The sequence below is a fragment of the Gastrolobium bilobum genome, unplaced genomic scaffold (assembly GCF_033153095.1).
Source record: "Gastrolobium bilobum isolate Gb01-03AN ecotype WA unplaced genomic scaffold, APGP_CSIRO_Gbil_v1 utg18566, whole genome shotgun sequence".
Classification (NCBI taxonomy): Eukaryota; Viridiplantae; Streptophyta; class Magnoliopsida; order Fabales; family Fabaceae; genus Gastrolobium; species Gastrolobium bilobum.
Genome location: NW_026899779.1, coordinates 85,286 through 110,407, shown reverse-complemented (window position 1 = coordinate 110,407; position 25,122 = coordinate 85,286). Strand labels below are relative to the sequence as shown.

Genomic DNA, 25,122 nt, shown 5'->3' with positions numbered 1-25,122 from the left:
ATTTATATTTATGTTATGAAATTTAAATATTTAATTGGTTATATGACTTATTATGGACTCTTATATGTATTAAATATAAATCATATTATATATATTAAAAATCTTATTTAATATCAAAACGTGTCCGAACGTGTTCAAATATGATATTTTTTAAAATTAACGTGTCGGCGTGTCGTGTCATGTCGTGTTCCGTGTCCGTGCATCAAGGAACTAGTCGAATGTTTAATGGTGCATACATAAATAGAGTTGCCAATACAGATCCAGTTGCCCCAACTCAATTTTTCCCGTGCTTAACCCAACAAAAAAAGAGTAGGTGAAACGTGTTGATATGTATTTGCAAATGAGTTGAAAACAATAATTCATCTCATTTTATAGGTTGGTGGATTCACATGTCAACTATATAAATAATAATAAAATATAAAAATAATATTGAATATCAAACAAGTGTTTCAATTTCAAGGATTTTATTCTTCAAATAATGTCATCTAAACTAGTAGATCCAAAGAAAATAAAATTGTTCAATGTAGAAAAGTAAAAGTACTAGAATATCAATTATGCACTAAGACATAGTAAAATAATTTATTTATGTGAACATTGATTGGTTGAGTCAAGAAATTTAGGGTTTAATAAGTGTGAAAAGTGAGGAATCGTAAAATCCAATTCACTTTAGTGAACATAAGATCCAATCCTACGAGTTAATATGTCCCGTCACGTGCTCGACTAGTTTCAACCTATATTTATGCAGGGCAGATTATATGAAATTAATCATTACTACTCAATCGATCAAACTTGACCGGATATAAAGGCATAAAATGGAGTCCATTTTAACATCTGGGGTACACATACACAATCAATATCATTAGCACAATTCTTGAAAATAACACGAAATAAATAAAAAAATTTATGTTGACAATGAGTCCCGTATTTTTAGCGTGTGAAACTTGTTTTATATGATCAATATGGTAAATTGACTGCATTTAGTATAGAAATAAAGTAAAATAATTTTTGGTGGAGGGAAAAAAAAGCCAACCAAATTACGTATAGAGGCAAAAGTAATCTCCTTGTCAGTTCTTAGTTTTTATTTAAATTTGCGTTTTTATAATAAAAAATAAGGTGAATATTACAAATAAAGGCTACTATAATCTTGTAATTAGGTTGAAAAATAAAAAAAATAAAAAAATAAAGGCTACTATAATCTTATAATAAATTAAAATTACAAATAAATCATAATTTCTACCCAAAATGACATTATTTAGGTGAATATTCGATAAATTTTTTTAAGTAATTTTAGAAAAAAACAATCCTATAATAAAATAAAAGATATGTTATTCTACTTACTTTTGTCTATCACTCTCCGATATTATTAAATCAGAATTTCATAATCTAATAGTGTTGAAAAGTAATAGATAAAAATAAGTAAAAAAAGATAGATAGACTAATTTATCTCATAAAATAAAATTAAAATTATGAATTAAAAAAGGAAAAAATATTTTTATTTTTACTGTCAACAAATTTCTACCATATTCATATAAAAAGGAGTGGTTTTATTGGAAGGAGTACGGAGAAAAAAATTAGTGTGAGTCCCTCATTTTTTATTTGAATATGACAATACAAATTTTTTACAGTAAAAATAAAAATATTATGAGAAAAATATTTATCATTTTAAAGGTTTTAATTTTGGGAAAGGATATTGTCACAACTAAGTTGTGTTACTACAAAGTGATTACCAATCAATCTCACAGTTAGATCGATTATGTGGATCCAACGGTTATATTTATTTTCATCTTTGTATGGTCATGATTCCCCATATTTAAAGTGAAGGCATTAAATAAATATGGAAAATCATAACCATACAAAGGTAAAAATAAATATAAAGTATTAAATTTGAGAAATCATGTCCATACAAAGATGGAAATAAATATAACCGTTGGATCAACATAATCGATCTAACGGTGAGACTGATTGGTAATCACTTGGTAGTAACACAACTTAGTTGTCACAATATCCTTCCCCTTTAATTTTATGTCATTTTAGATTTTAATTATTGATTTTTGTCAATCAACAGTTAAGATTTTATTATGAATTACTAATTAATTAATAAATTTTATCCAATAAATCTTAATCGTTGATTGATAAAAATTAATGATTAGAATTTAAAATAACACAAAATTATATAATTTAAAAATATAAATATTTTTCTCAAATATTAAGCCCATAAAAAAAGGGATAGGTTATACTTACTACCTACTTTTCTTACTATCTCTTACTACCAAATCTTAACCGTTGATTTCCGTCAATCTAATGGTTATAATTTATTGTAAATTAATAATTAATTAATAAATATGACCCCATAAATTATAACCGTTAGATTGACGGAAATCAACGGTTAAGATTTGGTAGTAAGAGGTTGTAAGAAAAATAGGTAGTAAGTATAACCTTTCCCATAAAAAAATAGATAAAATTGATAAGTAAGTTACAAGCAAAAGAAAAATCAAAAGTCCATGTGGGAAAGCACAACTCGCCAAAATTTGCGTACCCTCCTCCGTTTGTTGCTGTTATTCTCTCTCTCTCTCTCTCTCTCTCTCTTCCCGTAGCTGGCTGGTCATGGTCCTCATGGAGAATGAGAAAGAGATTATCCAATCAAATGTCCATTGACCCAGAGATCTAGGTTTACTCTTCAAAAGCGGTTGAGAAAAGCTCCCTCTCTATTTTCTAATTCTCTTCCTTCCCTTTCAATCTGTAAGTTTTTTTTTTTTTTTTTTCCTTTTTCTTTTAAAGATCTACAGATTCTTCAAAACATATATTGTTTTTGATCTGCCAAATCATGTCTCACAAAAAGAATACTAGTTATTCTTCAATACCCATTAGATCATATCTAGAATTGCAGCCTCAAGATGATTCCCCAAGGCTATCTTTTGATGAAACCGGGGGTTATTTGGGATCCAAGGTTGTCGTCGACCACGACGACGACAACGACGATGATTTTGAAATCGACATCGATAATTATCCGCTTGTTGTTGTCGGGCATAGTCACGGTTCTGGGGTACCTGGGGCTGTGTTCAATTTGACCACCACGATTATTGGGGCAGGGATTATGGCCCTCCCTGCAACCATGAAAGTTCTTGGAGTGATTGTGGGGATTTTGTTGATAATTCTTATGGGGATTTTGTCAGAAATTAGTGTGGAATTGTTAGTGCGTTTTTCAGTTTTGTATAATGCATCCTCCTATGGGGATGTTGTTCAACATGCTATGGGAAGGCCTGCTAAGATTTTGTCTCAAATCTGTATCATAGTGAATAATGCTGGTGTTTTGGTTGTTTACTTGATAATCATGGGGGATGTTATGTCTGGTTCCGTTCATCATTTGGGGGTTTTTGATCAGTTAATGGGAAATGGGGTGTGGGATCAGAGAAAGCTTGTGGTTTTTGTTGTTATGGTGGTTTTTCTGGCACCTCTTTGTTCTCTGGACAAGATTGATTCATTGAGCTTGACTTCAGCTGCCTCAGTGGCTCTTGCTGTCATATTTGTTGTTGTTGCTTTTACTGTTGCTTTCATTAAGCTTGTGGAAGGACGCATTGATCCTCCGAGGATGGTTCCTGATTTTAGCTCAAAAACGGCCATCTTGGATTTGCTTGTGGTGATTCCCATCATGACCAATGCATATGTTTGCCATTTTAATGTGCAGCCAATATACAATGAGCTTGAAGGGCGGTCGCCTCAGAAGATGAACCGAGTAGGAAGGATGACCACAATTTTGTGCATCCTTGTTTACGCATCAACGGCGCTGTCAGGTTACCTATTATTTGGGAAAGATACAGAGTCTGATGTGCTGACTAATTTTGATAAGGATCTTGGAATTAGGTTTAGCTCAGCCTTAAACTATATTGTCCGGATTGGCTATATCCTGCATTTGATACTTGTTTTCCCTGTTATTCATTTCTCCCTACGGCAAACGGTGAATGACTTAGTGTTTGAAAGATCACCTCCCCTATCAGAAAGTAGGAAGAGATCTCTTGGGTTGACTGTGGTTCTGTTGGTCCTCATATTTATTGGGTCTACCATGATTCCAAACATTTGGACAGCTTTTAAGTTTACTGGGGCGACGACCGCTGTTTCATTGGGTTTTATATTTCCATCTCTTGTTGCATTAAGATCAAGTCATCTGGGGGATTTGAGCCATGGAGAATGGATTTTATCATGGTTAATGTTGGTGTTAGCTGTGACTGTTAGCATAGTAGGAGTCATTGGCAATGTCTATAGCATCCAGAATAAGTCTCAGTGATACTTTGTTTTGGTTGCTTTTTCATAGGAATCAGGTTGTAATTTTAAGTACAAGGCATGGGAAGGTGATTTGTTCATTGGCTCTGCTGCATAGTGACTCAAACAGCAGAAAAATGGGCAATGAGAAGATCCTTCTGTAATGTGGGATAAATATTTTTTCTTTTTGCCCCGGCTATGATAATTAGGATATGAGATGTGCACATAAAGCTTCAAAAGGCCTTAAATTTTGAGGATTGGTGACCGGTTGATTCAGTATGACGATTTTTCTGGCTGATATGTTTGCCACAGTAAATTCAAAAGGCCTTGAAGGGGAGTTTTGACACAACTGTTGGTGCTGTTTTCATGTGACTCGGAGGTCGCAGGGTCGATTTTATGGAATCAGCCGCATGAAGGTAAGATTGCCTACTGTAACCCTTCTTTGGACCTTTCGAATTGCAGGAGCTTTACAGCACTAGCTTGTACTCTCTTATTTTTTTGGGCATGGACATAGCTATGTATACAGTTCTCTTGTTCTTTTATGCCACTTTTATTTTTTTATGTTCATCAATTTTAGAGAAGAATGTTGTTGTAACTTTAGTAACAGATTCCTAAACTGCTTAACAGCCACTTTTCCAAAATTTATATTCATATTCCAGCAGAAAATCTATGTTCTAGTTGGTTTTCGCCTACCAATTTTCTCTTTGAACAGTGAACAGTTAATAATCGAGTAACACTTCATATACTTGAAACATTTGAGCTTATAGGTAGTCTGCATATATATTAAAAAAAAAAACATTGAGCTTAATTTTAATCGCGGTTCCATGGTTCAACTCTGAACCTCTTTCTTCGACATAAGCTGAGTTACATTGTTATTCATTTAAGTTCCAAACCGAGGCTCTTGCTCGTTGGCTTGTTATATGAATGTGTTTTTATGAATCGAGTTTATACTTGACCGAGGGAAATAAAAAACAGGACGACCCTGCATAAAAATACAAGAACAGGATACAGGAGACTAAACACTACGACACCACCTTACATAAGAATGTTCTTCTCGTGCACATTTGTAAATTTTATTAGCGACAGTATCGCATTCGAAGTAGAAATCAAAGAAGAATATGCTTAACATCGGCAAAAATTCGAGCATAAATTTGATCCTCTGTGGATGTCGGTGTCATAAAAAAAACCATAGTTTAATTTCTATTGCTTTTGTTGGATGTTTAATTATGTTTGCTTCCCTGCTTTGTTGTCTAGACTTCTGTCATAAAGCTGCAATATCCTGTATTTCTAATTGTCTTTCCTTAAGCTCTCAAGCAATGCTAAATTTTTCAAATCCATTTTTGCTTGTTTCATCATTATGAAACAAGCATTCCTACCTCAACATGCCCAGGCTAACAACCCACATAGGAATAAAACCAAAAACGTTTTAAACTTTTTACGGTTAGACCTGAGGAGAGCAAAGTGAAAGTTTGGCTAGTCAAGTTATTTATTCATTAGACTCAGATAAAAACCTATACGTGTTATTTCATGACAATAATAACACAGGTTGATCATTAACTCTTGTTCTCCCTTAAACTTGGACTTGGGTAGTGAAACAATGGGACCCTGAACATCTGATCCATCATGGAGCCAAAACTACCCAATTTTGGAAATGTAAGTAATACAAATAGATAAAACTTGTTCTCCCTTAAACTTTGTACAGTACTGGGAGTCTCAATCTGTTCCCAAGGATTCTTGTTCTCACTGAATGAATACTTTTTAAGTCTGGGTAAAATGTAAGTAATATAAATTAAAATTTATTAGAATGAAACACATTTAATTCAAATTATAAAATAGATATAAATAATTAATTTAAGTAAAATTTGAATTGTATTAATTAAAAAATATTTAAAATCATAAAAAGATATACATATGGTTAATTAAAAAATTAGATTGAAAATAAAAAAATAAAATAACATATTTCGTTTTTAATTAAAATATATAAAACGGTTTTACCATTCTTAAAAAAATAAAATTTTTCTTTTTAAAATCTAATAACAGCCTGCTTAAGAATGTATATATCAAAAGTGTTTCTTGTCAATGTTGAGTGTATATGTGGCTGTACGATATTGCAGGTGAGCAAAATATCATCATTTCAAAATATAAACCTTTGATAATCAAACATTTTATAATGTGCTCAACTGAATAGAAAATACGCATAGGTTAGAGGCTAATTCGATGGTGATGGCTCACAAAATCAAGTCACATTAATATTACAAGTTAAAGTAATTCCTTTTCTAAATGATTGACACGGTAAGATTAAGTAATGAGTTCATAATAGTTAGTGCTTCCTTAATCTATCAAAAAAATTCCTTTTCTTCGGCATTTCTAAGTTAAGGTATGTCCCCTTACAGGATTCCTTCGGAGTTGTAAGTTGTGCAAGGCCAAATTGTGAAATTTTACAAGAGTGTTATCTATTTCTGAAAAGTGCAACAAAAAAGCAAAGGAAGCCCCAGAACCAGAATGAAGTGTTAAATACTTGAGGCAAATTTCAGAAAAGATCAGTCATATTTAATACATAATATTGGTATCAAAAGAATAGAATGCCAGGCTCAAATGGTAAGGTACTTGGGTTCGCTTAAGCAAGGACCCGAGTTCGAGACCTTGTGTATGCAGAAAATTCTCGCTGGAAAACTCATCTGCCAATGCTAGGTAACTTACCCAGGTCGGACTGGATATAGTCGGGGCGAAGCCCCGAAAACCAGTGAAGCAATCCAAAAAAAATAAAAATAAAAATAGAATGCCTTGCTTTCAGTTTAACCAAACTCCAATCACAGTATCTATCAATGTTCTACGGAGAGCGTTAATCGATTTTCCAAATACCGTGTTTGAAAAGTCTTGTTGGCTACAGTACTAGTTCATGGCTATTCAAGTACTGTGCTGTACCATTTCCGAAAGGAGCAAAAGATGAATAGATATAATCATGGGTATCGGTCTGCTACCGTTGAATAGTTCAAGTGGGCTAACATGTTTAAGGATCTAAAGCCCAACTGAAAATTTTCGTTTTTCTTACTTTTTCTCTAATGTATGGGATACTCCTTTTTTTAATCTTTTCATTATTAAGTTAATTTGATATATATATATTTTTTTGGTAAGCAAGTTGATTTGATATTAATTATATTTAAACTTTCTCTTTTTTATGAATATTTTAACTACGTTTTAGAGTTGCTTGACATGTTATAAGATGTTTAGGACTCTATTTTTAGGTTGTTTAATTTTGATTATTGTTATTTTTTTTTTTTTTAGAAGTAGGACTCTTTTTATGTATTCCAAATTCGTTTGTTCAATTTCTTTTCTATATATTTTGGTACTAGGTATTTTTAAATCAAGTGATTTTTTTTTAGTAAAAAGCGCCTGTGTGATTTAGTATTTAGTCTCTCTGCTTTGCTTTTTATTATATGTTCATGTTCTTTAGGTTTAATCATATGTTCATTTCTTCATGGGCAGAAAATATATTTAGTTTGGTTGCAAGAAGTATATAATTTGAATCCCAAGGACTTGAGTTTTATGCATTGTATTATGTCTTATGGTGTGATAAAACATATTACAGACTATATTTGATACTATTTTGGCAAACATTTCTCGGAATTCTCGATGATTTATCCCAATCATCAAAAGACTATTTTACTTCATTTTGCTAGAAGACCCTTGAGAAACACCATTCTCGTCCGAACACTAACATATTTAAAACTAGGGGAGAAAAGATGCATCATGTAACAATATGATGTGTATTTGCTAGAAGTGGTGACTTTAGAATCTGAGAGGGTGGCACTTTACTAGCAGCTGCGCTCTTTTTGCTTTTGCAATATCAGGGATTGAACAGTTATTTTTGTTCGATATTTTTAAAAGACTAGTACCTCCTTCCATATCATGCTTCCATTTAATTTGTTTTAATTTTTTACTAGGCAATAAATATAATGGACATAACAATGATTGTCGACCGCAGCAACAAGAGTATCATCAATTTTTTCTTTTTTCTTTTTGGATCTCTATCTCCGGTAATTCCATAGGTTCTTTATGGACTAATCCGGAGTTCGAAGCAGGTTCATGATTAAGACTTTAAACTATTTTAAAGATATGCTCTTATCTCCACCTACTCAGCTTTTATGCACCAACTAAGTTACCATAATTTGATAGTATCAACAAAAGTTTTAGAACTAAAAGAACCATGAGATGAGGAAGACAACGACAAAGATTGAGGCTTGGAAATTCAACTTTTTATAAATCAGAAGTCATTCAGAGAGGGGAGAGAAACATATAAAAAGAAGGGAAAAGTTCATCAATGTCCGTATGATTTACTCCATTTTCACCTATGCTCTTGTGGTTGTGGTTTGCAAAAGGATATATGTTTTTATCAGATATGTCCATGTAGTTTTTTACTTTTTACAAACTATAAGGACATATGTGATAAAAAAAAACCATAGGGGCATTGATGATTCTAAAACAAACCACAACAGCTTTGGTGAAACCCCCCAAAAAAAAACTACATCCATTGTTAATTTGTAGTACTTCACAGGATCTTGTTTTGGGCTAATAGGAATGTTAAAGTTTATTTTTCATCTGACGAGAACTTGGAATCACAAGGAATTGGCGAGAAAATGCACTTGTGAGATAGGAGTCAAAATTCTCATATGCATTTGAACCCTTAAGCTAGGGGTAATGGTTACCTAAAACCTTCCCTGTAGTGGTAATATTGCCAACTGCTTCGGTAGATTTCTATTTGATAATTTGCCAGGTTCAATTAGTTGAAGCATTGGTCACTTCAAAGTTCAAAATGAGCAACTTTCTACCTATGGATATGCCAAAAATGGATCAAAATTTTGATGCGGATGAAATTATGCTGCATGCCCATGAGATACAATTTTACTGTATTCCAATTAGTGAAAAACCAGGGGAATATTATACGGAAAAAACTTGGGGAACAATGTAAAACATTACCAGTCATTTCTAACTAAAATATAGCATCATGGTATGACATATACAAACCGCAATTTAAATATTGGAAAGTTCATTAATCTACATCCAAGAATTCTGGATCACATTCTGAGAGTCACAAATAGTAACCAAAAATAGGGAGTTTCTTTGTGCTCTTATTGAAGAATGGCTCCAGAAATTCGATATATCTTGTATCTAGCAGATAATTTTGACCACTCTTAGTGATTTGAAGTCTGAGACAAACGAAATGAACCCCCAGCATAGAGCATTTGATATACTGGTCGTATTCTAATTGTTAAAATTATACTAAAGATGGTACCAATCCCACATACACCAGCCAAAGCAAGAAAAGTGAGCCTGAAGCAAAGTGGACCATAGCAAGTGGAGTTTCCTTGCTTTGCAGCTTCTGTATCATACACACTGCCAGCAAGGAAAGCAGAGAAAAGAAGGGCACCAATTGGATTGCCTAGCATCATGAAGCTACTAATAACACCAAAGTGCTTCAAACCAAAAAGTTCAGAAACAGTTGGAACCATTATAGAATATTGAACCCCATAGCATATCCCAAGCAAAGCCGTTGCAGCATAAAGAGTTCCATCAAGAGCTGAAGCATAAAGGAAAAATGCTATGATCATAATTATTTGTGTACATGTCATCCAAAATGTTCTAGGTAGTGTTTTCGACCTGTCATGATGATTACCACATCAATATATACCAAAACGAAGTACAAAATAATCACAATTCACAACTACCATGTCATACAAGATTAAAGCAATGTTAGAAACTGCATAAAACTGTTCAATGATAGGTAAAAGATATTCATATTTTGTTTAGTCTAAGACTATTTGTTATGTACCTGACAAAGGCCCACATTCTAGAATGTCCAGCTAAGGCTAACAGCTAAGAGAGAATTAAGAAAATATTCTGTAATTATATTAATCCTACTACGGCAGCAATAGATCAACAATTGAACCCCCAATACACCTAAGAGGCCCAGAAGTCCACTCCTGCCAAGTAACCCATCTATAAATAAGGGGTTAAGCCAATAAGGTACGCATACTCTAAACCCTCTATCTTAACTTGTCACTGTGCACACACCCCACACCTTGACTATGTCATTTGTATTATTGTGTATAGTAATCCGCTGATCTTTAGGGTACCTCCCCTATAGGTACCTGAGAGAGGACAAACAGATCCTATATTAACATATCATTCTCTGATTGGACATCTCGATCTATCACATCATAACACTATTTAAATAAAATACCTTACAAAGTGTTCAGAAACAGCACCAGCACCAAGACGACCCATAAAATTGCAAAAGCTGAAGACTGAAAGCAATATGGTTGTATCTTCTACACCCAAAGCAACTCCAATTTGAGCCAAATTATTGAGAACTGTTACACCTGATCCAACCCCTAGAAAATAAGCAAACCAAAGAAGCCAGAAATCAGCTTTGATTACAGCTTCTTGGAACTTGAAATCATCTCCTCTTTTAGGTCTCCTTTTCTTCCTTACTGCTCCCTCCCCCTCTGCAATAAGTGTCTCTACATCTGAAGCATCCTCACTTTCAAGATATGCAGCTGATGAAGATGGTGGCAGCAATGGACCTGTTTGGGTTGAAACATCATCACCTGAAACCAATTGTTCTGAAGAACCAACATGTGGAACATTGTTCTCTGGCTTGGCAGGAAACAGTGTCATTTTGACAGGAATTGCAAGGGGAGTCATCAGAAGTAAAATCATTATGGCCACTAAGATGTAGGAAACAGCATCACTTATAGAAACCAAGTCGCTTGCTATTGTGGTCATAACAAGATAGGTGGCAAGTAAAACACTTGCAGCTTGGGCAAAAATAAAATGAACATGCACTGAAGAGTCTTCCCCAGAAGGAGGAGTACAAGGTCGAATGAAGTACATCATAATTAAACATATAATAGAAATTCCAATTGCTAGGAGCAACAATAGCTTAGAAGCAGATCCTTTCAACAACAAAATATATATTAATGTATATACCGCAGCACTAATCCCCACATAACCTTTAAGAATGCCAGAGATGGTACCTCTACTGAGAGGAAAGTTCCTCATGTTGGTAACAAGCACAGCTGTGCCAAACCATGCACCGCTATTAGTGGCAACACAAAGTGCGAGCCATAACTGCAAAGTCATGAGAATAAAAGAGATTAGAAACTCATGCATGAAAGAAAAGAAGCATGCATATGTCAGTATGACAATCTGGAACTAATGAAAAGTAAAACACATAAATGGGTCCATTAAATAGGAGAGAGATAAATAAAACAATGAACAAAAGATGAATTGGAGATTCAATTATGTTGGATATATATAAAATCATTAATGTAGCCTCACCTAACCGCTTAAGCTTTTGGATTGTATAGATTCTTTTGTATGGTATCAGAGCCTCGGTGTCATGAGTTCGATCTTCACTGCTTCATTTAGTTAATAATTAAGTAAATCTTGTGAAATTTTTTAATACAGTTAAGTGGACTTGTGCGTTGTCCACTCTTTAAGTCTAATGACTCTCGTAAGAGAGGCATGTTAGAAATATATAAAACATTAATATAACCTCACCTAACTGTTTAAGCTTTGGATTGAATTGGTTCTTTACAAATTCAATTATAGGAAACTAAGCAGTGATTCATTTGGCAAAACAAAACAAATTAAAAAAAAAAAAAAAAAAAGCAGGTGATTTACCAGCACATAGGGCAAGCCAGAAACAGTTTGGCTAACAGCAAGCCAGATAACCCCATAACCAAAGAAACAAAGGACAACACCAACAAGAAGCAAAGCCCAAGGAGGGAACTTGTTGCAGGCAATACCAGGAAGCAGACCCACGTTTTCTCCAACATCATTGGCCACACCCAGAATAGTCACCTGTTGCTGGTTGAGACCCAATACGGATTTGAGTGCAGATGAGTAAAGAGGGAAGTTGTAAGGATTGCCAGCAGCTATTTGTATCCAAACTGCAGCTGCAAGACCCACCCATGGAGGTCTGCTACCAGCTTTCAGAACCAACTTCGGCATTTTTGTTATCAAAGTTTTGTTTTTTTTTGGCTTAATAGCCCAAGGGAGATATGTTGGGTAGGACAGAAGCTATAACTAATTGTTGGGTAGGATTTGAAAATGTGAAATAATGTCTAAGCCTTCAATTGAAGGTGAGAGAGTTTGGAGTGTGATATTACTACTAGTGTGATCAGAATTAGACAAGAGTGTTGTTACCCTGCTTTTTGAAAACAAACGAAGAGAGTGTTGAGTGGAAGACCCCTCAAAAGAAGAAGAGCTCCCATTGCCACAGAAATACAAGTGACATTGATGGTATAACTGTGAAGTAAAATTCCAAGTTTATCTCAGGTGTTTTGCTTTTTCCATTGTAGTTCTTCCCTGTACGACGGTATCATGCCTTTCAGACACATGTTCATTCATCTGTCGGTATTACCAAACCGTCCAAACCAAACACTGAGTTAGACCAAAATATACTCGCGTGCAGGTATATTTTCATTCATCTCTCACGTGTTTTGAGTTTTTTTTTTTCCCCCTCTGGATAAGTTAGAACAAAGTCCAAATAAATTGTTACAAAACTTTTTATAATAATTTTTTTTGTTACAACGAAAAAAAAAGTCAAAAATTAAAAGCTATTAGAAGGAGGTTTTTTAAGTTATATTATTTTTTTTTTGGTAAAAAATAGCTTTTAATTAACTTATGTAATTATTAAATAACTTTTAATTTTATTTTTAAAGAATTTTTTTAATTTTTTAAAAAAAGGTCAGACCTTAAATGTTTTTGTCCTCTTTCTTCTCGGACGATACCAACTATTTTTGTGTTTACGGTAAAGCTATTGCAAGGCACAGCCTAAAGTTAGCCCAAAACAACGGGCTTTTTGATCCTTATGCCCCTTAATTAATAATTAAATATCAAATTGCCCCTCATTCAAAACTATTTCGAAAATTTACCCTCCCCAACAAACATAACACCAATCTGCCCCTGTTTGACCGTTGACCACGAAGCCTACCCGGGTACACCATTACCTACCCGGGTAAATTTTGAAACTTTTTATCTACCCGAGTATGTAGGGGTGTACCCGGGTAGAGTTCTTGAATCTGGAAAAATGTTTGAATTATTTACCCGGGTAAGGAGCAGTGTACCCGGGTAAATCGCGTCCAGAAACCCCAATATGTATGGGTTTCGGCCATTGTTGCGAGGTATAGAGTTTTTGAAACCCCAAATCTTTCTCTCTTACCCTCTCTAATCCGAAACATCACACATATTTCATCTCATCATTTCAGAAAGCTGAATCTTGGTGGGACATTGAGATTACATCTCCACACTCCCATTTTGTGCTAAAAAATCCGAACCAACCTCCAAACCCAAAACCTAGATCTAATATTTGTGTGAAAGATGAGTTCAAGTCCAAACATGGTTCCTATAGTTATTTACTACAATGGGAGGCATTTTGAAGGTCCGAACGGTGTCCGATTTGAAGGAAAAACAAAAACGATGAAAATCAAAGTGGGCACTACATGCAATGAACTGAAGGAGAGAATTCTTCAAAAAATGGGGTCAGAAGGCATACATTCCATCCACCGCATGATAGCCAGGTTAGAGACTGTAGTGGATATGGATACAATATACTACATTGGAAACGATATAAATGATGATGAAGATGTGGAGTTCGTAACATATGCGTTTGTTGAATGGAAAGTATTAAAATATATTGAGATATATGTTGAAGTTGATGTTGGACAATCTTCATCTTTACCGGTGCATACAACCACTACTGCACACTGTACCGGTCAAGAAGATACAGTTGTACGATCTTCTGCACCTCCTCAGGTAGCATTGGATGAGGATGAAGACGAGGACTATGTGGACAGCGAAGATGAGGGAGAACCTGAAAGTGCTATTCCAGAAGGTGATTCGTCAGACACTGACGTGGACGGTAATTTTGAGGCTGACATGAGCGCCGTAAGTCTCGGTTGTTTACCCGGGTACACTGCTCCTTACCCGGGTAAATAATTCAAACATTTTCCCAGATTCAAGAACTCTACCCGGGTACACCCCTACATACTCGGGTAGATAAAAAGTTTCAAAATTTACCCGGGTAGGTAATGGTGTACCCGGGTAGGCTTCGTGGTCAACGGTCAAACAGGGGCAGATTGGTGTTATGTTTGTTGGGGAGGGTAAATTTTCGAAATAGTTTTGAATGAGGGGCAATTTGGTAATTAATTATTAATTAAGGGGCATAAGGGTCAAAAAGCCCAAAACAACGACTTGCATGCATAATTGCATATGTTTGGGAAAAATTACTTTAACGTTATTGGAGAGTAATTTTTTTTCCTACAATTTTTGGGCTTTTTGTTTTTTTTATAAGTGAGTGAGGCCTATCACATTATTGTGTTTATGATAGATGAGAAGATGTCTATGTAACATGAGATTAATAAAGTTCATATATATATATATATATATATATATATATATAGTTTTATTAATGTTATGTTACATAACTTAAGTTTTGTTTTCAACACACACAATAAAAGGGAGAGAGAAAGTATAATGATAAAAGAGAAAGAAAAACATGTGGACCTCACCTCTTTAATGTGTGTGTAGGAAAGTGAAGTTGTGTTATGTTACATGATAAACATAAAACCTATATATATATATATATATATATATATATATATATATATATATATATATATATATATATATATATATATATATATATATATACGGGCTTAACGTTTCTTAAGTCACATGAGATAATTTTATCTCTAGTTATTAAATTATAACCATACAAAGATGGATCAATGATAATAAAGGAAGAGAAAGAAAAAGAGAATCATAACTATTCAAAGATGAATCAATTAATATAAGAAAATAAATAAACAAAACTACATAATTTTTGGGTGGCCAGAGATAAACTTATCTCAAGTAGCCGGAGAAATATTTTTTCCTTTATATATATGACTTATCGTTTCTCCGGCTACTAAATCATAACCATATAAAAATGAATCAATGGTGATAAAAGAAGAGAGAGAAAAATGAATCATAACCATTTAAAAGTGAATCAATTAATATAAAAAAATATTTGAATAAAATGACGTAGTTTTTGATTAGACTAGATAAATATATCTCAAGTTGTTTGAAAAATATTTTATATATATATATATTCAACCCATGAGATTTCCATCAGTAAAGGTTGGAATGAAATCTCATCTATTTGGTCTTTGCGTCTATATATATTCATGGGAAGCATCTTGTGACAACCAAGTTGTGTTACTATCAAGTGACTATCAATCAATCTTACCGTTAGATCGATTATATTGATCCAACGGTTATATTTATTTCCATCTTTGTATGGTCATGATTCCCCAAATTTAATATTTTATATTTATTTTCACCTTTGTATGGTTATGATTTCTCATATTTAATGCTTTCACTTTAAATATGGAGAATCATGACCATATAAAGATGAAAATAAATATAACCGTTGGATCAACATAATCAATTTAACGGTGAGATTGATTGGTAATCACTTGGTAGTAACACAACTTGATTGTCACAATATCCTCTCCTAAAATAATTATCACAAACTGCTATGAATTTATAATTGAAGACAAGCATTACTGCATTATCAATTGAATTTATCTGGTGTGATGGGGTTGGGAAGTTAACTGAGCCCAGATTCCCTCCACCTAGACTCGCGTGCAAGTCTATTTTGGTTCAAAATAGACGAGGAGTTAGGATTTGAGAACTTGGAGGTGGGGTTGAGTTCCACATTTATAATTTTGTCTAATAGATGTGAGGCAATCCAACAAATCCAACTATAATAGCAAGTCAACTACTAAAATTAGAAATAATTAAGACTCTATGGTGTTAACAATATAGAAGTGGATGGAGGACTCAACGAAAAAAAATGCATTTAAATGAATCATGCATGTTTTTCACCGTGTTTCTGAAGCATATAATGATATAACTATTGATATATTGTCACGCATTGCATTTAACATTGCTTATAAATAATTAGTTATTTTAAGTGTAGCAAATGCATATCATATTCCATATCACAATTCCACACATTATATTATGAATAAATTCTCCGGAAGTATGTTGTTTTTGGTGCGGAATTTTTTTATATAATTTTAACTTGTTTTGGACTTATACTAATTTTAATGATGATAATTATTTTCTCCGACCCAAAACGAGAACCAAGTAGGATAATATGGGCAGCAAAACTCTCTTACCATATTTTAATAAGGTTTAAGGATTTCTCCGTTCAATTAATATAAATTATCTTCGGTGAACTCATAACGACGTTGTTTTGGAGCGAAAATCGTTTTTGTAATTTTAATATATTGCAAGATTATATTAATCTTTTTTATTATAATTATTTTAATCTTATAATCCCAAAACAACGTCGTTTTGAGTTCACTAGAGAATTTTATCTCTAATGACTGAAGAAATACTTTTTCCTTTAACATATTATTTTAAAGGTTATATTTATCTCATTTCACACGAGAGAAAGAAGCCAAGTTCCTACACACATAAAATAGAGGTTAGTTCTACCTGTAATTCCTTCTCTCTTCTTGTCTATGGATCTCACTTGTGTTATTGTCTCCGTTACATTAAATAATTCTTCTCATGTAGCATGAAAAAATAATTTCCCTTTTTTTAATTCATCCATTCATACTCCGTTTGTGTATGAGTATACATACGGATTATTTTAACATGTATTGCACCGCCAACAAGAGTATATTTTCCGTATGCGATGATGGGCATCACAATAGCGGTACAATAATAGTATATGATTTATCCTATAAATTTAGGGGGTGTATTCTATTAGAATTTTTTTAAAAAAAATTGAGATAAAAAATCTTATAAATTTTAAAAGACTATTTAGAATTGAAGAGACTTTAAAGACTTTTTCAAAAGACTTTTTTTACAATCAAAATTTCATAAGATTGGATTTTAAAGAATTTTAATAGATTTATAAGATTTTAAAGGACAATATGGATTTACAAGATTTTAAAAAATCATATGGATTTTTAACAAACATTCAAAGTACAAGAGTCAATAAAAAAAATAACAAAGAAATGTAATTATATTAATAAAAAAATAAAACCTAATATAATTTTCTCAATCAGTAAAATTCATGATAAAATTTCGTTGAAATTTTTTGCAATTCATCTTGTAAACCTTGAGATTTCTAACCATATATCATATATCATATGCATGTTTTCATTGAGTATTCTAAGAAAATTAGAATCTTAATTTTTGGATTTTATTACAGTAAAATTTAGAAAATTTATTAAGTTATTTTCGATCAATACATTGAAATCTTAAATTGTTTTGGGGTTTTTGAAAAATAAATTTTTAGTGATCTATTGGCGCAAAAATTATTTGAAATTCTTTCCTATAGCGAAGGAATTTCTTTCATGAATGTATTGCTATGAAAGATAGGATTCATATTATGTAAGTTTCAATCTTTCTTTAAATCGATCTTGTTTCATTGATGTAAAACAAAATTTGATTTAGGGATTTTCGTTCCCTATGATTTTTCCATTGTTTTACATTGTCTTTAATACAAAATAACATATTTTTTGTATCAAGAAAAATCGGGACCAATAGTTTAAAAATTCATTTTTAAAATTTTCTAAAACTCTCAAAAATTGCTCAAAAATCTGCTTTTTTTTTTAAGATGGATTCTATTAAAATCTTGTTGGGTTGTTGTTTCTGTGTTGTTTTGTGATAAAAATCGCTCAAAAATATATTGTTTTTTAGCTTTGACGAAGCTCTCATGGCGGAACCCGGTTTCGAGCAAGACATTATATTTATATTTTTCACTAGAAAATCTCACAAAATCCACTCCAGTAAAAAATCTATTAAAATCGTCATATTTTTTAATACCACAATATTATTTTTCCGTTGTTTAAAATCCTGAGTAAATATCAACGAATTTGAATAGACTCTGAAATAATCATTTAAAATCCTAATCGAATACCATAGGACTTTTTGTCAATCAAATCTTAATTGAATACCAATGGATTTTTTTGTCCAAAAATAATCCATTAAAATCATTTGAAATCAGTGTTTAAAAACCCGGCTCGGCCATCGATCCGACCGAGGTCAGGAGTCACAGGGTCACAGGTCCAACCGGGGGGTCATGGGGTCACTACGCTGACTCGGTTTTATATATTAAAAAAATATAAATATATATATCCTATATGAAAATATTAAAAAATAAACCATCAATCATCAAAGATTCAAAATATATTTAACATAATTCACCAATTACAATTTACAACCACAAGTCAATATTACATAACCTAATTAAAGTACAAAACTCATATTCTAATGGGGTCACTACACTAACCCGGTTCTACCTCTTTTGAGAAGGTCCCTGACAAAGAAAAATATAAAGGAAGTAAGAATGAGTTTTTGTTTTCAATCGATGACCGTAAGGATTTCATTTGAATGCATAAAATTCTTACATTTTCTAGAAGCTTACAGAAAACAACTATCTTTTCTGGAACCAGATCATCGAACCGATCATCACATCACACCAGTTGCAACGTTTCTTGGTGAACCCAAAGATTCCCTTGAAGTTCAGGTCAGATGAGGACCGCGAAAACAACATCTCCACTTCTGAATATACAGAGGGGTTAACTCAGGATAAGATACTTCTGACCCGGTTATTATCAACAATTTCTGAACAAGTTGTGAATGACATTCTTCCAGTCAAGCATTCATTCGAAGCTTGGGAGAACATACACAAGCTATTTCATGGAGTTATGAGATCACGGGCCAGACAACTCAGATCTGAGCTCAAGACAATGAAGAAAGGGACGAAATCAGCCAAAGAATACCTTGCTCGTATCAAAACAATTTGTGACACTCTCAAATCGGTTGGAAGTCCAGTATCTGTTCAAGAATATACTGAGACTATACTTGAAGGTTTGTCCTCTGAATATAACTCTTTTGTAATGATGATACACGGCAGAGACAGAGCATACTCAGTAGCAGATCTTGGAGTAGAACTCATGGCTCATGAGCAACTCCTACTCAAGCAGAATGAACAGTTGTTGGCTGAAGGAGCATAAGTGAATCTCACACAACGCAACCAGATCCCTCAGAAAGTTGAAACAGACGAAGAAGATGACTCTGTTTCTGAAACCAGAAAACAGAGTCGAACAGAGCATCCAGCTCCTAGGCATTTTAACACCTTCAATGGTGAGAACAGAGGCAGAGGAAGATCTGGAGGGAGATTCACTCGAGGAAGAAGACGTGGCAATAGAACAAATGTCCACTGCCAACTATGCTACCGATTTGGTCATGATGTACGTGATTGCTGGCACAGGTTTGAAGAGAACTTCATTCCAAACCTGCCTCCACCACAAAACTCCTCTTATCCACAATATTTTGTGCATCAACAACCTCAAGCACAGAATGTCAGATCCTTCCAGTACAATAGACCACAAACACAAGCACAAGCACATGCTTACTTGGCAGCACCGTCCTCTTCTAACTCAGCACCACTTCTTGAGTGGCTACCTGACTCTGGTGCTTCAAACCATGTGACTGGAGCTCCTCAGAATATTTCACATGGACACTAGCTCAGTGGTACTGATCATATTCTGATTGGAAATGGACAAGGTTTACCTATAACAGCAATCGGTTCTTCTTCCTTTTTATCTCCACTTGATACTAACACCAGTCTTCATCTTAAACACTTGTTTTTAGTTCCTTCAATCACTAAAAATCTCATCAGCGTTAGTAAATTTTCCAAAGACAACTCAGTTTTCTTTGAGTTTCATTCTGATGTTTGTTTTGTGAAATGTCAGGATTCACATAAAATCCTACTTCAAGGTACTGTTGGTGCAGATGGTTTGTACCGTTTTCCAGATCTCAAGTTGGCTAAGGACTCTATTCCAGTTGCAAATAAACCTTGTTCCAGTTCCTCATCTACAAGCAAGTTTGTCCATATTTCTAGTAAACCTGTTGGTTTCAGTGTTCAACACTCTAAATCTGGCATTGATGTAGTTGATAGTAGTAATACATCTTCTAATTCTGTAACTGATTCCCTGTACACTTTGTGGCACTGTCGTCTGGGGCATCCACACTTAGATTCTCTTAAAAATGTACTTAAGTCTTGTAATATACCTTTCAATAATAAAATGACAGAGTTCTGTGCTCCTTGTTGTTGTGCCAAAGCTCATAGGTTGCATTCCACATCTTCCAATACTGAATATAAGGAACCATTTGTTCTTGTCTATAGTGATCTATGGGGACCCTCACCTCTAAAATCGACCCTTGGTAATAGTTACTACATCTCATTTGTAGATGCTTGTACTCGATACACATGGCTTTATCCATTAAAGCAAAAATCAGATGCAATAACAATCTTCAAACAGTTTCATGCCATGATAACCAACCAATTCCAACTACCTTTAAAAGCTTTACAAACTGACTGGGGTGGTGAGTTTAGAGCCTTTACTCAGTACCTTCAAATGAGTGGGATAGCCCATAGAGTTACCTGCCCTCACACCTCTCACCAAAATGGTGTAGTTGAGAGAAAACATCGTCATGTTGTAGAAACTGGCTTAGCTCTTCTAGCCCATTCATCACTCCCAATGAAATATTGGGACTATGCCTTTACAACTGCATGTTATCTCATAAACAGACTCCCTTCATCTGCTATTAATTTTGATATCCCATACACTAGATTGCTCAAACAACAACCAGATTACAAGTTTCTTAAAATTTTTGGGTGTGCATGTTTCCCTTTCCTTAGACCTTACAACAAACACAAGTTGGAATTTCGATCAAAAGAGTGCATCTTTGTTGGTTACTCACCCATTCACAAGGGATATATCTGTTTAAGCCCAGAAGACAGAATCTTTATATCCAAGGATGTATTATTTCATGAGTTTCGTTTTCCCTATAAGGAATGGCACAACACTACCCCACCTTCACAGTCACCTGCTTCTACTTCTTTTCCATTAAATATTCTACCTCATCCTATTCATCCTACACCAACCGACACCTATTCTCCTCACACCAGTACATCAGCTTCTGTCAGTTCAGCATCTGCCCACAATAGTGTCCAGTCCAATTCCCCAACTTCAAGTCCTTCCACTTCACCTGTCTTATCTCCTCATGAGTCATCCCACACTGAACTTTCTCATCACACTGAGTCCAGTATTTCTCCTACTCCTAGTAGCTCCTCTTCAAATAACTCCAACTCACTCTCGAGTCCAGAATCATCATATTCTGAATATGTACCTTCTGGTTCACTAAGCTCACCTTCTTCTGCACATTCTATCAATACCAGATCAAAAACACTGGCCAGAAATACTGCTTTGCTTACATATGCTGAACCCACATCTGTTAAACAGGCCCTAACTAGCTCATGCTGGCACCAAGCCATGCAATTGGAATATTCTGCTTTACAACATAATAACACTTGGTCTCTTGTTCCTTTACCTCATGATAGAAAGGCTATTAGGTGTAAATGGGTGTTCAAGATTAAAGAAAATCCTGATGGCAGTGTGAACAGATACAAGGCAAGACTAGTGGCAAAAGGGTTCCATCAAAGACCAGGGTTTGATTACAATGAGACTTTTTCTCCGGTTGTCAAACCAGTTACTGTTAGAGCTGTCCTTTCTATTGCCCTCACCTATGGCTGGCCTCTAAGACAATTGGATGTAAACAATGCTTTTCTCAATGGAGTCCTTGAAGAATAAGTGTATATGGTTCAGCCTCCTGGTTTTGAAACTGAAGATAAATCACTGGTTTGTAGACTTCACAAGTCTTTGTATGACCTTAAACAGGCCCCTAGAGCTTGGTTTGATAAACTCAAAGGCTCGGTTATGTCTCTTGGATTTTTGTGCAAGTAAGTGTGATCCTTCATTATTCATTTACAAGACTGGTACAATGAGAGTATACATGCTTGTCTATGTGGATGACATAATTGTCACAGGGAACAATTCTGCCTTCATGCAGCAAATTATTTCTTAGCTTAACTCCACATTTGCCTTAAAGGATCTAGGAGAATTAGACTATTTCCTTGGCATTGAAGTCAAGAGGGATTCTTCTGGTTCTCTCTCTCAATCAGTCTAAATATATAAGGGATCTGCTCTCCCGAGTTAATATGTCTGATGCTAAGCCCATCTCAACTCCCATGCCTTCTAGCTGCAAATTATCCAAAATTGGCAGCAATCATTTTGAAGATCCACACCTCTACAGATCTGTTGTAGGTGCCTTGCAGTATGCTACAATTACCAGGTCAGATATATCCTTTGTTGTTAATAAAGTCTGTCAATTTATGAGCCAACCGTGTTTGGAGCATTGGAAAGTTGTTAAACGGATCTTGAGATATCTCCAGGGAACCCTCACTCATGGTCTTCACTTTCAAACAGTCAAGTCAGCTTCTGGTTCCTTTGGACTTACAGCATTTTGTGATGCTGATTGGGGTGGGGATCCTGATGATAGAAGGTCCACTTCAGGGGCTTGCATCTTCCTTGGTCCCAATATGATTTCATGGTGGTCAAAGAAGCAATCCATTGTAGCCAGATCATCTGCAGAAGCAGAGTACAGAAGCATGGCCCTTGTTTGTGCAGAAATTTTGTGGATTAAGTCTCTTTTTCATGAGCTACATCTGCCACTTTCTGTTCCTCAGGTTCTTTGTGATAATTTGAGTGCTGTTGCTATAGCTCATAATCCCATCTTACATGCCAAAACAAAGCATCTAGAACTTGACCTACACTTTCTTCGTGAAAAAGTTGTGGCCAAAGATATCTTGGTCAATCATATTCCTGCTACTGATCAGATAGCTGATTCTTTCACCAAGGCATTGCCTTTGATGTCCTTTTGTAACTTCAGGAACAAGCTTAGAGTCTTGAACTCAGCATTGCCTCGTCAATCCTGCTAAGCTTGAGGGAGAATATTAGTGATACTGATTAGCTGTAGTGTAGGATACACTGTATATGCCACACACCAGATTATTTCTCTGTAAGTTTGTTGAGTTTGTTAGACTTGCTGAGTCATCAATGTATTGGCCTTAGTCCTATATATAGAGCACAGTGTAATGTACAAATCAATCAACTATTCATTTCTCAATATTAATTACAAATGTTCATCTCTCTGAACTTTCCCTACTTCTCTCCTCTCTCTATTTTCTCTCTCGCCACTCCTATGATGGAACTCTGATAAAATTAAAGATGTCTAGGTCGCTGGGAGAGAAAAGAACGATTAGATTTAGGTTTGCAAGTATTTTTTTTTTTAATAAAACAATGTTGTTTCATGGATTTTTTTTTTTTAAAAATAAAATATGCAATGACCCCCTGACCCGGGAGTCAATGAAATCCGGCCAGGTTTTGAGGGTCGGAATGGTCGATATGCATATAGGGTCCAACTTGTGACCCCAACCCTCAGAGCGAAGGGATCAGGGTTGACCCGGGTCAACCCGAGAATGGAGTGAGATTTTAAAACACTGTTTGAAATATTTGAATCCAATACACCCCTTAATGTCTACTCTTGTACTTAAAAAGGAAAATGACACGATATATGAACCAAGAACAGATTCTCAATCTAATTTCAACACTCAATCTTTATAAATGTTGAATAACGAATTTCGGTATCTATCTTAACAAAGACATAAACAAAATCACGCAAACGAAACGACTACTGATGTTTGTGTTGAGAGAAAGATGAGATTATTCACAAAAATTTACAAATAATTTTCAACTACCAAAATTGAAAGGTTCCCACTGTCCGTAACTATAATACCACTCTCGGGAGGAGGTCTTCTGATAAAATTTCACATGATTTGTGAAATTTTGATGTATATTTCTTTATTCATCAATAATAATTTGACCTTATTTATTTAATAATAATGATTCAATTATTATTAAATAAATAAGGTCCAATTATTATTAACGAAGAAAGATACACAAAAATTCACATGATCATATCATATAAAAATTTCAATGCTCCCTTAAACTAAAAATAGAAATAAAGTAAAAAAGAAAATATATTTCACAAGAAGCACCCAATTGAAGTTTTTCTCCAAAGTCGATAGTTGAGAGCGTGCCACGTATTCTGACAACACAGAAGAATAAAGATTGATTGAGGGAACCAAACCCTAAAAAGAAAAAAAAAAAAAAAAAAAATTGAACGAAAGAGTTCGAATTCAAGAGTCTTGGGCATTAGACATGAGGGAGAGCCGGCTCGGCCTCGGCTGAAATGTTTCCCGGCGGCAGAGGTGGTGCGAGGAGGGTCTAATCAAGGTGGTTAAAGTCCTCCTCACAAGCTCACCCTCCACTCCTCCGATCCTCACCAGCGAGTTCTTCATCGCCGATCTTCTAAGGTTCAGCTTGCTACCGCTCGACGACGCCGTTTGCTGCCGCCGCTGCTGCTGTTGCTCCGCCATCCGTTTGTGATACCCGCACCGGAACGACCCAGGGTGTGTCGTTGGGGAACACATGCACGTCCTCTTCTGATCACTCGGCGTCGACGATGACGTCACCACGTTGTTGTTCATATGTTTCTTCGTCACCGTCATCGACCGCCGCCCGGGGGACGCCGGTCGTTGCTCCACGGAGAATCTGACGGAGGAGGACGGAGACGGCGGCAACGAACGATGGCCGTGAAGTTTAATATTCTCCGCGCGTTTCATGAAAGGTGAAGTCCGGAGAGCGAAATTCGCCGCCGAGGAGGAGGCGAACGCCGACGAATACGACCGCGGCGACGTTTGGGTTCTTGAAGAAGGAGAAGCCATGGCCATTGTTGAAACAGTAAAGAAAGTGAAAAAGAAAAAGGGGTTTTTGTTTTGAAGTTTGTTGAGACGGTTTGCAACGGAAGCGTCGTTTCAGGGAA

The 25,122-nt window shown here is 34.9% G+C and overlaps 3 protein-coding genes across 3 annotated transcripts; 1 reads left to right on the top strand and 2 right to left on the bottom strand.

Moving 5' to 3' along the window:
- The first annotated feature begins 2,587 nt into the window (after positions 1 to 2,587).
- On the top strand, positions 2,588 to 4,882 carry LOC133293454 (amino acid transporter AVT6E). Its single transcript, XM_061492034.1, has one exon. The coding sequence runs from the start codon at positions 2,825 to 2,827 to the stop codon at positions 4,280 to 4,282; it is 1,458 nt and encodes a 485-aa protein (XP_061348018.1). The 5' UTR covers positions 2,588 to 2,824; the 3' UTR covers positions 4,283 to 4,882.
- Positions 4,883 to 9,269: 4,387 nt separating this feature from the next.
- Positions 9,270 to 12,584, bottom strand: LOC133293448 (protein NUCLEAR FUSION DEFECTIVE 4-like). Its single transcript, XM_061492025.1, has 3 exons — positions 11,944 to 12,584; positions 10,499 to 11,388; positions 9,270 to 9,915 (listed from the first exon to the last, which is right to left on the bottom strand). The coding sequence occupies exons 1-3, from the start codon at positions 12,271 to 12,273 to the stop codon at positions 9,450 to 9,452; spliced, it is 1,686 nt and encodes a 561-aa protein (XP_061348009.1). The 5' UTR covers positions 12,274 to 12,584; the 3' UTR covers positions 9,270 to 9,449.
- Positions 12,585 to 24,300: 11,716 nt separating this feature from the next.
- On the bottom strand, positions 24,301 to 25,122 carry LOC133293470 (uncharacterized). Its single transcript, XM_061492053.1, has one exon. The coding sequence runs from the start codon at positions 25,028 to 25,030 to the stop codon at positions 24,437 to 24,439; it is 594 nt and encodes a 197-aa protein (XP_061348037.1). The 5' UTR covers positions 25,031 to 25,122; the 3' UTR covers positions 24,301 to 24,436.